The sequence below is a fragment of the Mustela erminea genome, chromosome 18 (genome assembly GCF_009829155.1).
Source record: "Mustela erminea isolate mMusErm1 chromosome 18, mMusErm1.Pri, whole genome shotgun sequence".
Classification (NCBI taxonomy): Eukaryota; Metazoa; Chordata; class Mammalia; order Carnivora; family Mustelidae; genus Mustela; species Mustela erminea.
In genome coordinates this window covers 35,776,304-35,791,690 of record NC_045631.1, presented here as the reverse complement: position 1 = coordinate 35,791,690, position 15,387 = coordinate 35,776,304, and the positions used below count along the sequence as shown (strand labels likewise).

At 37.2% G+C, this 15,387-nt stretch overlaps 1 protein-coding gene across 10 annotated transcripts in view; it reads right to left on the bottom strand.

The window, feature by feature from the left end:
* Positions 1-15,387, bottom strand: part of SPAG9 (sperm associated antigen 9) — a 140,158-nt gene that overhangs the window by 68,282 nt on the left and 56,489 nt on the right. For 6 of the 10 annotated variants that reach the window (XR_004280899.1, XM_032322859.1, XM_032322861.1 and 3 more), the window contains 2 exons: positions 12,027-12,121; positions 6,411-6,561 (listed from right to left, as the gene is read on the bottom strand). Coding sequence is in view for 9 of the 10 variants with exons in the window: in XM_032322859.1 (XP_032178750.1) it covers positions 6,411-6,561; positions 12,027-12,121 (246 nt within the window). In the remaining variant the exon portion in view is untranslated. Of the gene's footprint in view, positions 1-6,410; positions 6,562-11,152; positions 11,626-12,026; positions 12,122-15,387 lie in introns of those variants that run through there. The other 4 variants (XM_032322863.1, XM_032322865.1, XM_032322864.1 and 1 more) reach the window with 4 other exon arrangements.

Sequence of the window (15,387 nt, the reverse complement as noted above, 5' to 3'; positions counted from 1 at the left end):
TTAGTTTTAATAATGGTATACACTATGGTAGTTAACACTTGCTGATGATGGGTGATGAGTACAAAGGAACGCTACACTGTTTTTGCAACTTTTCTTAAAGTCTAAAATATTTCAAAAGAAAGTTAAAAAATTGAGAGCTTTAATATTTTAGAAATGTTTAGTTACACATTTTATAATAGGAATCTTAATCACAAAAGAAACAGGAGTTAAGTTTCAACTACTATAGAAATCCAAGTTTGGTAAAACTAAAGAGAGAGGAACTAAATTGTTAGCCACAAATGGAGGAGGATGGAAAATTCTTCTGAACAAGAATGCTGGCTCTATTTAGCCATGTCCTGTTCTGTATGCTAAGCACATCCCCTGAAGAATGCAGCACACATTGACCACTGGCTTTACATACCAAACCCTGCTGACAAGAGCTGCTCACAGCCTTCTACTCAAGAATTTCAAGTCATAGGGTTTCAGAAGAACTCTTAAAATTTTGACAAGTAGGCATCCATCCAATTGCTTTTTATTTGAAATTATTTTTCTCAGTTCTAAAAGTCACATTCTACTAACAATCACCTTTGAAGGAGACCCTTCAAAGAAGAAAATATTTTGAGGGAGTATATATCCAATATGTAGCCACTCACACATCCATCTTTAGGCATGCACAGGTGCATAAACACATACAGGTGCACACACATCCATGTGTGTATATGTGAAACTAGATGGTTGGGGCGCCTGGCTGGCTCAATGGGTTAAGCATCTACCTTTGGCTCAGATCATGATTCCAGAGTCCTGGGATCTAGCCCCGCATCAGGCGCTTTACTAGGCAGGGAGCCTGCTCCCCTCGCGCCCCCCCCCCCCGCCTACTTGTGATCTCTGTCAAATAACTAAAAAAATAAAATCTTAAGAAGAAAGAAAGAAACTAGATGGCATCTGTGAAATCACTGGCAAATTGACACCAACCAAGGTCTGGAAAACAGCATGAAAATTCTATGTACAGGATTCTTAAAATGATACCTAAAACACATCATTCTCTTTCCATATTTGGACACAAGGAAGGGCCATCTGAACTCTAAACGTGTAAAGCGATAAAGAATTTGAACAACATCGCTGGGTGAAAGGACAAATGGGTTTTGGCAGGCAATTTGGCATATCCATCAAAATCTGAAATACACATTTTGATTCAGCAATCCCACTTACGGGAATCATAAATAAAAGTACATAATTATGTATAATTCCATACGGCATTGTTTATAATAGCAAAGAACTAGGAAAAACTGAGGCGTCCCATCAACAAAGTAGACTTTAGTAGATCCCTCCCTCCACGATTCTGATGTATCAATGATCGTCCTTCACTCCCTTGTTTTCAATTTCTCTTTCTACTGGACTCTTGAAAGCACACAACCCAGAGTCTCCCATTCTAAGAGTAGCATTTCTACCACTCTCCTGGCTCAAGTTACCCTTTTCCCATTACAACCACCTGTCTTGAGTCCTGACACTTTCTCGTTCCTCCTTTTCTGACTCATGCTCACTCCTGTTAATGGTCCTGCAACTTAAACCGCGCAAACCTATACCTACAAATTGACAAATTCACTCCTCGTTGTACTTGACTTATCCAAACCAGATGACTGCTAACAACGGCTTCCCTTCTCAAGTTCTCTTGTCCTTTGAATATCTGAGGCCACAGTCTTTTATGGTCTCTCTTCTCTGCCACTTCCAGCCAATGCTTTTCTTTCCCTGTACATCTTCTGCTTCACCATTCCAGGTTGCCCACCCATTCCCACTCTGTGGATGCTCCCCTCCTCACCTGCTCAAGCTCCCACACCCTATGCCTGGACTGCCTTTCCTCGGGGAAGCCCTCATCACCCTGATTAAGATCTAACACCCAGGCTGCCCCTTTGCATGGATGTCCTTCAACTGTTGGGGCCCTGACTCTACACCAGCCTCCCCAGATGGATATACTCCTGACCTTGCTCAGGTTATATATACCTGCCCCATCCCCACCCCACTTCACCCTATGGATGCTTAACCTTGCTTTGCCCTACTGACCAGCTTCCAGGCTCAACTGTGCAGAAAGGAAAGAGGAAGGGCAGATAATGCAATACTACAACATGTAAGTAATTACAGCTTTATAGAAACCTTTACTATCTAGCAGGGCAAGTTCTTTTTCTTACTGTTCTTCTTCAGGACTGTCTCAGGTTATTCTTGGCCTTTTCTTCTCCAGTTCCTTCCTTCTTTGCCTCTTATTTGGGAATATAATTCAGTTGGATGAACAATCCTACCTTAATGTTTTTTGCTCATTCCCACCTTTAGCACTTTTTTTCCCCCAAAGATTTTATTTATTTATGATAGATCACAAGTAGGCAAAGAGGCAGGCTCCCTGTTGAGCAGAGAGCCTGAGGCAGGGCTCGATCCCAGGACTCTGAGATCATGACCCAAGCTGAAGACAGAGACTTAACCCACTGAGCCACCCAGGTGCCTCCACCTTTAGCACTTTTATAATACATTTTTGACAGAACCGCAGGGGTGACTCAACACAAGTTGCTTTTTACCTATTTCACTAGAAGCACCCCCAGTAAGACATCTCTGCTAATGATGCAATATAAACTCCTCTGCTTTCTACTGATCTCTAAACTAGATCTGAGGGCCATTAATGGGGTGTCAGATGAGGCTTTGTGTAAGCTGTGGCATTCTGATTAGCCATCAAAGAAGGTTATTCCTACTAGTGGTGACCTAAGCAGGACATAAATATATATGTGGGAAAACTATAAAAGAATGCAAATGGATTCAGCAGCACAGAGTTCAGGAAAAGCGTCAGGGTCAGAGATTCAAATTGGTGACCAATGGATGGAGGGCATTTGCAGACATGGAACCTGAGCTACCCGGATTATGTAGAGAGAAGCTTAAAGCTCTGGGGAACTCCAACTGAAGAAGTCCAGGACCCATAAGGGGATGCAGTGTCCTGGGGGCAAAATGAAGACAGCATTTCAAGAAGCAGAAAGTATTCAAACGTGTCAAATGCTGCTACAAGGCAGGGTGAGAATGAGAATTTCCAATTATATTTAGAGGGTAAACCTGACAAAAGGCACGTCAGCACAGCAGTTAAGACTAAAGGTCTCAAAGGAGAGGCTGGGTGAAACAACCATTTCTCCAACATTCCAGTCTGCCCCTGCCACGGGGCCTTTCCATGCGCTTGTACATCCTTCGCATCAGGGTGCTTACCACCTTGTCCAAGAAGCCTTCCTTTTTGCCACCCTAAAGCAAGCATTCCACCCTACTTACTCTCGCCCCTTATCTTGCTTTTTTAAAATAGTACATCACACACACACGTCCATGTGTGCACACACGCACAGTAGTACATCTCAATATTTTAAATCTATTGCTTTATTTATTTGTTAATCTCTCCCAGAAGAATATGATACAGGGAGGCACGGTATGTATGAACACTTCTTTTTACGCATATACTTTTCTAGATGCATCATTCCTGGAAGATTTTCCAGTACCTGAAGATACAATACCCTATAGGCTACAACTCTTCTCTCACAGTGAGAAATTTGCAATACAGCAACAAAGAAGGACCATAAGATTACAATCATTGGCAAATCCCCTCTATTGCCACTCTTCTGGCACAAAGCTTCCCATAGTTCTGTTTCCTTAAAGGTTATAACCCCATCATATGGTTTTCTCGCAGAACATTTTCACCTTAACCTTACCTCACAGGAAAATGTGCTAGTAAAATTAATCTTGATTATAATTCTCACTTTCAATTTTTTTATAACAAAGGCAAAGCATGCCCTAAATACAGCCAGGTCATCCCCCAAATTCTCAGAGAAATGGAAGTTGTAGAAAACTTTAAATCAGACTAGCCTACTTCCTATCACACAAGGACACCAAGACCAGTGGGTATAAGAGACATGGTCCATAAGTGAACTCTTTTTTTTTTTTTTTTTTTTTTTTAAATAAGTGAACTCTTAAACCCAACTCCTAGCCTTTCATAAAGTTAGAGAAAGACGTCTGATTTATAACAAGAGGCCAGGTAAATAATAAAGTATGTCCTAATTATTAGACATACTTTACAAATCTGACTTTTGCTCTTTTGTAATACACCACTCGGCTCCTAGGAATGAGAGCCTTTATCTCATTTAGTGGCTCTGTGATCGGAGTAGAGAAAGAAAGAGAGAGAGGATTTTATTCTAGAAACTCTCTGGGAAATACTTGTCTTCATATCTCTAAAGAGGATACAAATAAAACCTCTCAGGCTTAAGTACATATTAACAACCTATTAATCAGTTTATAACTTTCAATAAAGTTCTGTCACAGTATGTTGCTGGATTAAAGCAACAAGAGAATTATAATAATCTTCTCTTTAAAGTTCCTTTTTGGAATATAATTAAAATATAGTTACCATATGGTATACATTTTTGATGTACTAAAAGTATTCCTCCTACTTAATTTTGTTTTGGGAAAGGGATATGGTAAGTAGGCGAATTGAGGGATGGGTGTTTTGGAAGACCTAGTAAACCTAAAGGCAGGTTTTTAAAAAAGAAGCCAGTGTGGCAGGAGGAGTAAAGAATTAGAGCATTTCCTAGCAGCATCACTGGGGACTGATACTGAGCAGCTGGCTGCATGATTAGCTTCTCATAAACTGAGCAACAAACAAAAGAGCGGGAGAAAGGGGGAGGTCAGTCTTAATGTTAAAAATACTTTTCAGGGGGCGCCTGGATGGCTCAGTGGGTTAAAGCCTCTGCCTCAGGCTCAGGTCATGATCCCAGGGTCCTAGAATCAAGCCCCTCACAGCATAGGGTTCTCTGTTCACAACGCAGAGTACTAACCACTATACGATCACGGCCAGGGTTCTCTCTTCAGCAGGGAGCCTGCTCCCCCCCTCTCTGCCTGCCTCTCTGCCTATTTGTGATCTCTCTCTCTGTCAAATAAATAAATAAATAATTTTTTAAAAAGACTTTTCAGTGGGAGAAAAGCTATCAAATATTTATTGATTGCTTACTGTTTTGAGCACATTTCAAAAGGCAGTGAAATGAATCAAAATGCATCTACCTACTAGGGCTGAGAGACCATTTATATTATCCCAAAAAAGTCTTCCTAACATCTAAAACTAATTCATTCAGCAAACACCTTCTGAGTGGCCACGACAAACTGCTACAGCAGCAAATACACCACATGGACATTACTTTCTGAATGGAGAGAAACAGACAAAGTAATAAAGTAAATGACTTAATATTTTAAAAGTAGAAGGGCTATCTTTAAGCACTTAGACCATAATAAGTACTTTGGAAAAAAAGAAGGAAGAAAAGGAGATAAGATGTAATTTATTTGTATTCATTAGAGGTGGCCCGTATTATGATAGATGTTATAATACAAGATTCTTTTATAATCAATATTCTCTTTACAAAAATTGACTTTATAAGATATAGAATATAATTTTAATTTTTTTAAGTTTATGTATGTATACATATATATGTATGTAGGTATATAGTAATCTCTACACTCCCATCATGGGACTCAAACTTAAGACCTCAAGATCAAGAGCTGCATGCTCTTCTGAGCCAGCCAGGTGCCCCAACTTTAAATACTTTTTAAACTATTAGTATATCTTCCCTCTTACAGTATATTATTAATTATACTTATATTTGATGGTATGTTCTTAGTCAAAAGTATAATCTATAATGAACTAACACTAGGGCTTTTTACCTAAACACAATATACTTTTGGATATTGCTTTATGAAGAGGTTTGAGGGAAAAAAAAAATCACGTTTTAAAAAAAATAAAATGAAGCCTTACTAAATTGTGAAGCTTCCAACAGTGAGCCAAGGATTTCGGGTACCAATGATTTTTTTTTTTTTTTAAAGATTTTATTTATTTGTCAGAGAGAGAGGGAGAGCGAGCGAGCACAGGCAGACAGAATGGCAGACAGAGGCAGAGGGAGAAGCAGGCTCCCTGCCGAGCAAGGAGCCCAATGTGGGACTCGATCTGACCTGAGCCGAAGGCAGCTGCTTAACCAACTGAGCCACCCAGGCGTCCCCCAATGATTTTAAATTCTAAAAAACATTATTATATTCATTAGTTATCCCACTTAAAACTTGTATGACCAAATAAATATCAAAATAGCCTAAATCAAATAGAAATGTTGGTAATTAGTGTCATTAGTATATTAATCAAGATATAAAAATGCTTGACTTTTGTTTTCCTATATAACTTGAAAAAGAATAGGAAAAACCCAACTCTTTGGGAAGAACTCATTTCCAATTTAAAAAAAAGGCAAAAGATAAATAAAAGGCATTAGTTTTCCATGATAACATGTATACAAACTTTCATTTTTTTATGTTTTAGCTATCTAGTACTTCAATTTGGATACGAAAGTTTATACAATGTAAACTGAAGATTTTGGCAGAATGAAGCTTACCTTCAGGCTAGTATGAGAACGAGGTTGACTTAATTCCTGAAATTTCCATTGCTCTGATCCAGGGGTCTCACCACCTTTCTGAGTGTCAGGTGTAAGCAATCCGTCTCCAGCAGGTAATGGGAAAATCCCTAATGATATAGGACGTTCTTTTCTATTGAAGAGGGGAGAAAAAAATTAAGCATTCATTCATTCCTTTTTAATTTCTGTTCATCATGACTATAAGTAATAAGCCTGGGATGTCACTGTTTTAGAATAATCACGCTTAAAAAATAACATCTGCCTATCTAGACAAGTACACTTACAAAGAAAAAGGATACTCTCAGAAGTTCAAATTAGCCCCAAAAAATTAACTAGGAAAAGTAGTAAACTAATAGTTTAGGAAATCTTGCAAGTTACTGATGAGTTCTTCCCTTACGGAGCAGTCTCTGGTCTGGTTTCACAGGGACAAAAGCTACTAAATTTTCACTCATGCTTACATTAGCCCTAGGAAAACTGGCAACCTCCTCCTTTGAAAGTGAATCCCATCCTTGCTTCTACACTTCCCAAATCCTCAAACCAATACCTAGTTATTTGCCCAAGCCTCTTCGGGGTGCATCTTTTCTGCCTAACAGAAAATCGATGTATAATTTAAATCAGGACTACTGATTAAGTGGCAAAATAAACTCCAAGAGTTTTAATCCTTAATAGCAGGAAAGCTTTTCTACAGAACCAATACATGCCTTCCTTTCAATCACAGTTCATGTGAGAACACCATTGTTAGTTTTTCCAAACAAGGCAGCCCAAAAATTCTATAAAAGACTGTAGGGTTTCCAATGTTTTGTGGGAAATTTCAATGAACAAAAAGAGTTACAATTTTAATACTAACAGAATTTCAACAAGAAACATATCCTTTGGTGATACCTAGATTACAAATAAAAAAGGGCTTTTTAGAGGATGGCAACCAGGCTAGGAAGAGGTTGTCCTGGGTCATTAACCCAAAAAAGTAGAAACTGGCCAAAAAAAAAAAAAAAAAAAAAAGGACACTAAAGCTTTGGAACCTCCCGGAATACATACCTCTACTGGTAAGAATGTAAATTAGAACAGAAACACTGAGATTATAAATAAACGTGGGGGGAAAAAAAGTGGGAAAATATTCAGTTTTACTAAATAAGTCCTTTATTCTGAAAGCTCATTTTTGTAACAAGAAACTTAAGTCTCTTGACATTGGCCTTCACTTAACACAAAGGATATGCTCTCCCATTCCTAATTACCTTAGTGATTAGTAAAACTGTCAGAACTCCTTCTTAAAGATTGGGTGAAGGGAAAGGATTGAGAGATTGCGCCTGGTTAAAGGTCTCCTTACACAAAGAAATAAAACAGGACTTTTCCCTATTAGCTAATTATTCATCATTTCTTTATACTTGGTACTTTACCTATTTGATTTAGGAAAATTTAAATGCAGGTAGGCTGCACAGTAAAAGGCTAGACTTTAAAAACAAATATAAGTTTGTGTCTATGAGCTTCCAGAACAACCAAATGACAAAAAGTAAAGTAACTACTCAGCTAATCTGTTTAGACCAATAATTCCTTAAGGCTGGCTCATCAATAAAGTTTTCCTAAGTTCATAGTGAAGAGACATTCTTTATTATATCCTTATTGGATGATATAGGCCATATTGTACACATAAACATTTCCATATATCACAAAACCTGTTCTTTCCTGAAAATGATGGGTGGACCTTTTTCTACATCTTTTCTGCTACTTTGATTTTAAATCTCTTTCTTTCATCAAATGATGATGACAATGACTAGAAAGCAAATTTTGTTTTAACGTCCATACTTGACAAAATAAAAAGTTGTTGTCTGATTGTTTGTCCCTCAATTTGGGGCTGGGGGACGGTATTTTGAGAACCAATAATGTAAGGATCTAAGAACTACTAAATGGCTTTTTATTTTTTAACATATCTGAATAACTTAAGCAAAAACGGTGTGAATTTAATGGGATACTTTAATGGAAAGCTCTCTAACCCAAAAAGCAAAGAAAAGCAAGATAATATAGATTTCGTGCAAATCCATCACACTGCTAACAGAAATCAAAACACAGGCCAGTCATTAGAATTATCTTCCTATATGAATGACAGACAACACATTTGTTTTCACACATATCAAATAAAGAAAAAGTATAAAACTACTGGATGAAAGAGTCTGCTATGGAGCCAAGTTTTGCTTTTCCACTCCTGTTAACTAAGCGTACAATCCAAAATACCAGTAGAATTCACTCTCCTTTATACTGCTTGTGTTAATCATTTAGAAACTGCTCTAGAGGAAGGGCATTTTTCTGCAGAGACTATCAAGAAAGTCCTGATGCTCTGGGTCACACTGTTTCAAAGCTTGAAAACGATATTACTACATACTAGTTTTTTTCTCCTTATTTACTGATAAGAAATCATGAGTTGAAGGGAAAGAGGACATGTAATTATCCAAGTCAGTTAGAATCCTACTTAAAAAAAAAAAAACCTGAAAGTTCAATGTTTATGTCCTAAATTATGTTGGTGCACATGTTTAGTACTGTACATATTTTAAGTGCTTCAGTGAAACTCATGGAAGAAACCAAAGAATGGGGATACATTTGGAAAAACATCAAGTAACAGGTTTAAACCCTGGGGGTTTCAATGTTTCAATATGCTGCCACTGTTTAGAAACAAAGCCATCTTCAACTATCAGAATCCTTGTTATATTCTTTTAAAAACTTAGTTCCATATATTCATTTTTTAGTTGGTTATTTAAATGTAACCTGTGTATAAATAAATTCTCAATTATGTTTTGAAACAGGTTCTTGGCTCTATACACATTTAAAACAAATAACCATTAATAAAATTTTAAAAAGATTGTTCAACATTCACCATGTAGCAAGCACAAAAGATGGTTTAATTATCTCATTTAATCTTCATATGGAAATAGGGATTATTTCCCCAGTTTTCAGAGTAGGAAAAGTGAAGTTCAGAGACATTAAGCACTAGTAATTCACAGAGATGGGGCTCAAAGTCAGACCCGTTGCCATCCAAGGCCCACATACTTTCCTTGGAACCTACCTATTTCTTGACAATTTAATCTTAATATTGAAGACTTTGATATCTTTTTTCCATTACATCATCAGCAAATTTGTGTCAAGGAACTTTTTGAATTTAATCATAAGGTATTTTTATCAGTAAAATAGCCAGAGTTCTGGAAAACAGTTCTGCTAAAAATGGGGTGCATATATAAATGACCACAAATTATTTACTTGTTTGGCTTACTAAATGTCTTGCAACAGATTAAATAAAAAATAATCATCTCACACTTGATTTTTAAAACTATCCAAAGGGTAAGAACATCAGGGGAGGAAACTTGGGTACAGAGATTTTAAGCAACTTGCCAAAGGTCCTACAGCTCCCATGTGGCAGAACATTTCTAGCCTCGGGGCCCAGCTCCAAAGCCTCTTCCCCTCACCCTCAGCACAGCACTGCGTGGCACAGCACAGCACTGCCATCTCCAACAGACCGAAACCTTACATAGCCCTTTCAAATTAGCCTTATTTTAATCTTACATATTCTTGAGTTAAGGACTTTTTAATTTCCTAAAAGCCTAAATATACATATAAACTAATCTTTTGTGTATTAAATATACAAAAGTGGTAAGATTTCTTACAATTTTTATAAAATCAGGAAAGAAAATAAATGGCCAAGTATCTAATTTTAGATCACAGATGAAATCTGACTTCTGGGCCTTAAACTAATGTTAAACACCAACCGACCAATGAATAAAAAGAACACCTTGAGGGAACTTACTAGTTTAATTTCTCTTAATTTATCTAAATCCACAAGCTGAGGATTTTAAGTAAACATTTAAATAATAAAAGCTCAACACCATGAACCTTCCTTTAAAACCGCGGAACAAAGCGGAAATCTGAACAAATCAGATGGCTTTAGTTTAAGGAGTTGGAAAACAAAAGACACCCAACCCTGAAATCGAAGATGTAGAAGACGGTTCTTACAGGGTGAGCAGAGTGAGCAGCAGCAAAGCTCCAGAGATTAATGACTACCCCCACAAGCAGGCACGGATATTTGTCACCCAAGTCTACAAAGAAAGGGCATCGTCTGACAAAACAATAGTGAATAGGCTTTGTAAAGCTTTCACAACTTTGATGTGTAAATAATGAGGGGGAAAATGCATTCCTGGCCCTAAAAGGTTTAAATCCTTTCACCTTAAAATAGATTTTTTTTTAGAAAGAAAATATTTAAATTGTCAGTTCCCGGGAGTTACTATCAAAAATTGCAAAATGATGCCTAAATGTCCATCAAAGGATAACGGAACAAAAAAAATACCTACGGCCTGTGTCTACCTGACTATAAGTCTCAGCATAAAAGATACTAGCCCCCAAATGCTCAGATGCTAAACACAGAGGTTGTATAAACTTGGACCAATGTTTTACTCTTGCTCTCCCTTCACTCTCTGAACACTCTGCCTAAAACAAAACCACACTGACCTTGTACTAATGCATAAGTACAATATGAAAATCCTTTTCTTAAGTCGTAGTTTCCAAAGACAAAGCCGTATCCCTAGGTGATGGCCTGTAAATGACTACAAATAAGAAGAGAAAATCCTAGCTTCAGGCCATTTTCCATTGTTTCAATCTGCAACAGAAATGGTTACAAAGCAGACCTGTGAAGCTAAAAATGTGAGAAAGACCAACTAAACAGGGGCTTCTAAGAGAGACTAGAGTACCTGAGTATCCTTGGTAGGTTCTGCGTCAGAGCTGGCACACCGGTAGAAATAGAAAAGTGCACAAGCAGCAAAACAGAGAGAGACACTAAGATAGCAGAATTAATGACCACCGCCCCGCCAACAAAGCCAAACACAAACAGCAGCATGCATCCAGGACTCATGGCGCTGTGCTGGCATGGTGAAACACCCGAACCAGGAGGCCTACACAGGGGCCAAAGGGGTATCTTTGTAGTGAGGATCTGTCATTCAGCTGCTGCCACAAAAACAATGCCATCAGCAGCAGCTTTCCACTCCATCCTGCAGCAGCTCCGAAGCGATGACGTCATCCTGCTCTCCCCACCTCATAACCATAGAGCTGCTGCTCCTAGCATTTATGCAGCAATCCAGAGCGACAGCCCGCCTATTAACTATTTTCCTCTCCACTAAGAGTCCTGGCTTAGCTCATTGGCTACAGTGCTTGGGAGATCTACATAATTTATTCACACTCCTACATCAAACAGAAGTCTAACCCTTTCAAACATGCCTCTCAGTAATAAAAGGACTTTAAACCAATTGTACAGGAGAAATGACAATTTTCAGCACCCCCACAAATCAGAAAAATTTAAACCTAGTATAATCTCCATTGAGCATTACAAAACAATCAAAATACCTCGATACACTGCTTAGATGGCATGGCTCACGATTTACCTTTTCAATAGTGAAGGCTGTTTCTATTTTTCTATGCTATTCTCTCCTATAGCATTCCAACCATGCTTTTTGAGAGAGAGCTTTGTGAATCAGCCTAACTATTGTTCCAGGATTAAAGAACAGGGAGAAACAGAAACAAACAGATTATTTCGATTTTTCTCAAGGCAAAATGTTTGACAAAGCTTACCTAATTCTACTATGAGCTGTGGATTCTAGTTGTTCACTCCCTGAGAGCTGATGAAGTTTTGTTCTTTCTAAGTGTTCCATATAATTATGGATCATCTATTTTGAAGAAAGAAAAAAATATGCAAATTTTAAGGCTAATATCTGAAATAAAAACAGTGTTTTAACAAGGGAAACATTTTTGTAGAAATTTCATACTTATCAGACTACCCACAGTTCCATGCAAAAGAATATTAAGGATGAAAAAATTTTAAATGGCAAAGGAATATATGCAAATGCTTACATTTAAGGATGCTGGTGCCCAAAGAAGTAGCCAACATGTTGCTTAGCATAGCAAAAACTTTTTTCAACAATATGTGATGCTATTAAAAGATATAATTTTGACATAAATAACACACGTTAGGATATAGGCATTGGGAAGGAGGTGATAAAAGACCGCTGATAAAAATAAAAGGTCGTTAGGGAAATCCATTCACTAAAATGGGAAACAAAGAAATTAACATGAAACTTAAGAAGAAACCATACTCTGATGTGGTGATGTTTTCCCATTTTACAAAGGATTCACAGTAAATATCACTTTCAAATTAACTAAGTAATTTCATTTAACTTAATACTAAGATGTTTATTTCCTGTACCTACAGATTTTGATAAAAGAATGCTAAAAGATGGGGCACTTGGGTGGCTCAGTTAGTGTCTGCCTTTGGTTCAGGTCATGATCTAGGTCATAATCTAAGGGTCCTGGGATTGAGCCCCATGTCAGGCTCCCTGCTCAGCAGGAATCGGCTTCTCTTTCTCCAGCAGCCGGCATCCCCCCCCAAACACACACCCTTCCTCTCTCTCTCAAATACATAGATAAAAATCTTTAAAAAAAAAAAAAAAAAGAGGGACGCCTGGGTGGCTCAGTTGGTTAAGCAGCTGCCTTCGGCTCAGGTCGTGATCCCAGCGTCCTGGGATAGAGTCCCACATCGGGCTCCTTGCTCCGCGGGGAGCGTGCTTCTCCCTCTGACTCTGCCTTCCACTCTGTCTGCCTGTGCTCGCTCTCGCTCTCTCTCTGACAAATAAATAAATAAAATCTTAAAAAAAAAAAAAAAAAGAATGAATGCTAAGATATTTTCTCTTACATTTGATTGTTAATTTATTGGTATCATTACTTAATGTAATCATCTATTAGCAAATAAAATGAAAAATCAGAGCACTTTGATTTTATTTTTTTTTATTTATTTACCTTTTAAAGATTTTATTTTTATGTACGTGGAGTTCAAACTCACAACCCTGAGACAAAGAGTCCCATGCTCTACTAACTGAGCCAGCCAAGTGCCCCATCAGAGTACTGATTTTAAATCTTGGATAAGGAGCCATAAGATAGGCTGAATATGGAAGTAAATGCTTCAAGAATATCAAGTATGTAAACTGATAAGAAATTCTATAATCCTATTTAGTTTTTGGTAATATACAGTTTGACTTTTACATTTACATGGCAATAAAACATGTAAAATTCAAAATTTCAATCATAAATTCAAAAGGCCTTTGCTAGATACTAACATGATAGGATAAGAAAAAATAAATTTTAAAGAGTAAGAAAAGGTATGTTAGCAATCTAAAAGAATGTAAATTTGAAAAAGTAGACAAGAAAACATTGATGACTTTTCTTGGGACTTTGAATTCTTAAAATTTGAATATTCCTTGAATGCTTAAAAAGGCATGGAACAGCTATGGAAGTCTCTAAACTTTAGCTGTGTGAACATGGATTTCAATTTCAATATAACTTGACATATGCACTGTAGCATATTAAAAGAATAACTATTGAAAGAAACAAGATTTTGAACAAACATAAAATTTTTACTGTATGTGCTGCCAAAGTGAGCACCAAACATAAAATTTTTAAAAAGCACATATTTTTTTTTGGGCAAAATCTTACTTGGCATGTATGTAGAAAAATTAAATACGTCAATCTGAAAGTGTTTACTTCAAATAAACAGAAAGGTGAAGTGATGCATGAATTAAGACAAGTAAATCTGGGGCGCCTGGGTGGCTCAGTGGGTTAAAGCCTCTGCCTTTGGCTCGGGTCATGATCCCAGGGTCCTGGGATGGAGGCTCTCTGCTCAGTGCGGAGCCTGCTTCCTACCCTCTCTCTCTCTCCCTGCCTCTCAGCCTACTTGTGATCTCTGTCAAATAAATAAATAAAATCTTAAAAAAAAAAAAAAAAAAAAGACAAATCTATCAAATCAAACATCATAAGAGAATCAATCAGGCTGTTTCCCAATTAGGATTGTCTAAATAAGAATTTTATCAGGCTAAGTAAAATTAATGTAGAATTACAGGGATATAGTATATGAAGGTATTTTTTTAAGTTTTAAATTTACATATCTTTTTTTTTTTTTTAAAGATTTTATTTATTTATTTGACAGACAGAGATCACAAGTAGGCAGAGAGGCAGGCAGAGAGAGACGGGGAAGCAGGCTCCCTGCACAGGGCTCCATCCCAGGACCCTGAGATCATGACCTGAGCCGAAGGCAGAGGCTTAACCCACTGAGCCACCCAGACACCCCTACATATCTTCTATTTTAAATTTATATTTTCTCAGGGCATCTGGGACTGAGCCCCGCATTGTCTCTGCTCAGCGGGGAGCCTGCTTCCCCCCCACCCACTGCTCTGCCTACTTATGATCTCTCTCTCTGTCAAATTAATAAATAAAATATTTTTAAAAATTTATATTTTCTCTTTACCCCCAATTTAAAGAATGTATCTGCAGAAATACAGTTTTGTCTTTGTGTCAGCAAGTCAGAAATAATGAACTGTTTTCTTTTTGAATCAAGAAGAACTTTAAGGAAAAAAACAAAAATGAAACTAATGTAACAAAGTGATGGTTGGGCCAAAGAGATATAAGCTTAAATTTTCAAAAGATTTTAGAAAACCCAAGTTGAATTTTTATATACTGGATAGTAATCATATGCAATTGATTTGCTCAGATGAAAGAATCCAAGTTTCCTTGAGCACTCATATGAAGAAAATAGAAACCTCCCCTACACTGCCTTGATAGTATTCTATTTATTCAATATAGAAAAATAAAAGTTATAAATGCAAAGGCATTTGTATAAATCCAAAGACAGAATCTACCCCTCCTAAATAGTCCACTCTACGGATTGATTCTTGTTTTAAATGATTCGGGTTTTTGGGGTGTTTGTTTCTTTTTAATTTATAAAATGTTGAATTCTAAACCTTCAAAAGACTGATTCCTTCTTCAAATGATATGTCCCACATATAATTACAAAATTCCATGTAATGAAGTTGGTTCCAACCCAATTAAACTAGCACTCTATAGTACAGAATAAGAAAATGACAGCTAACATTTATTGAGCATAAGT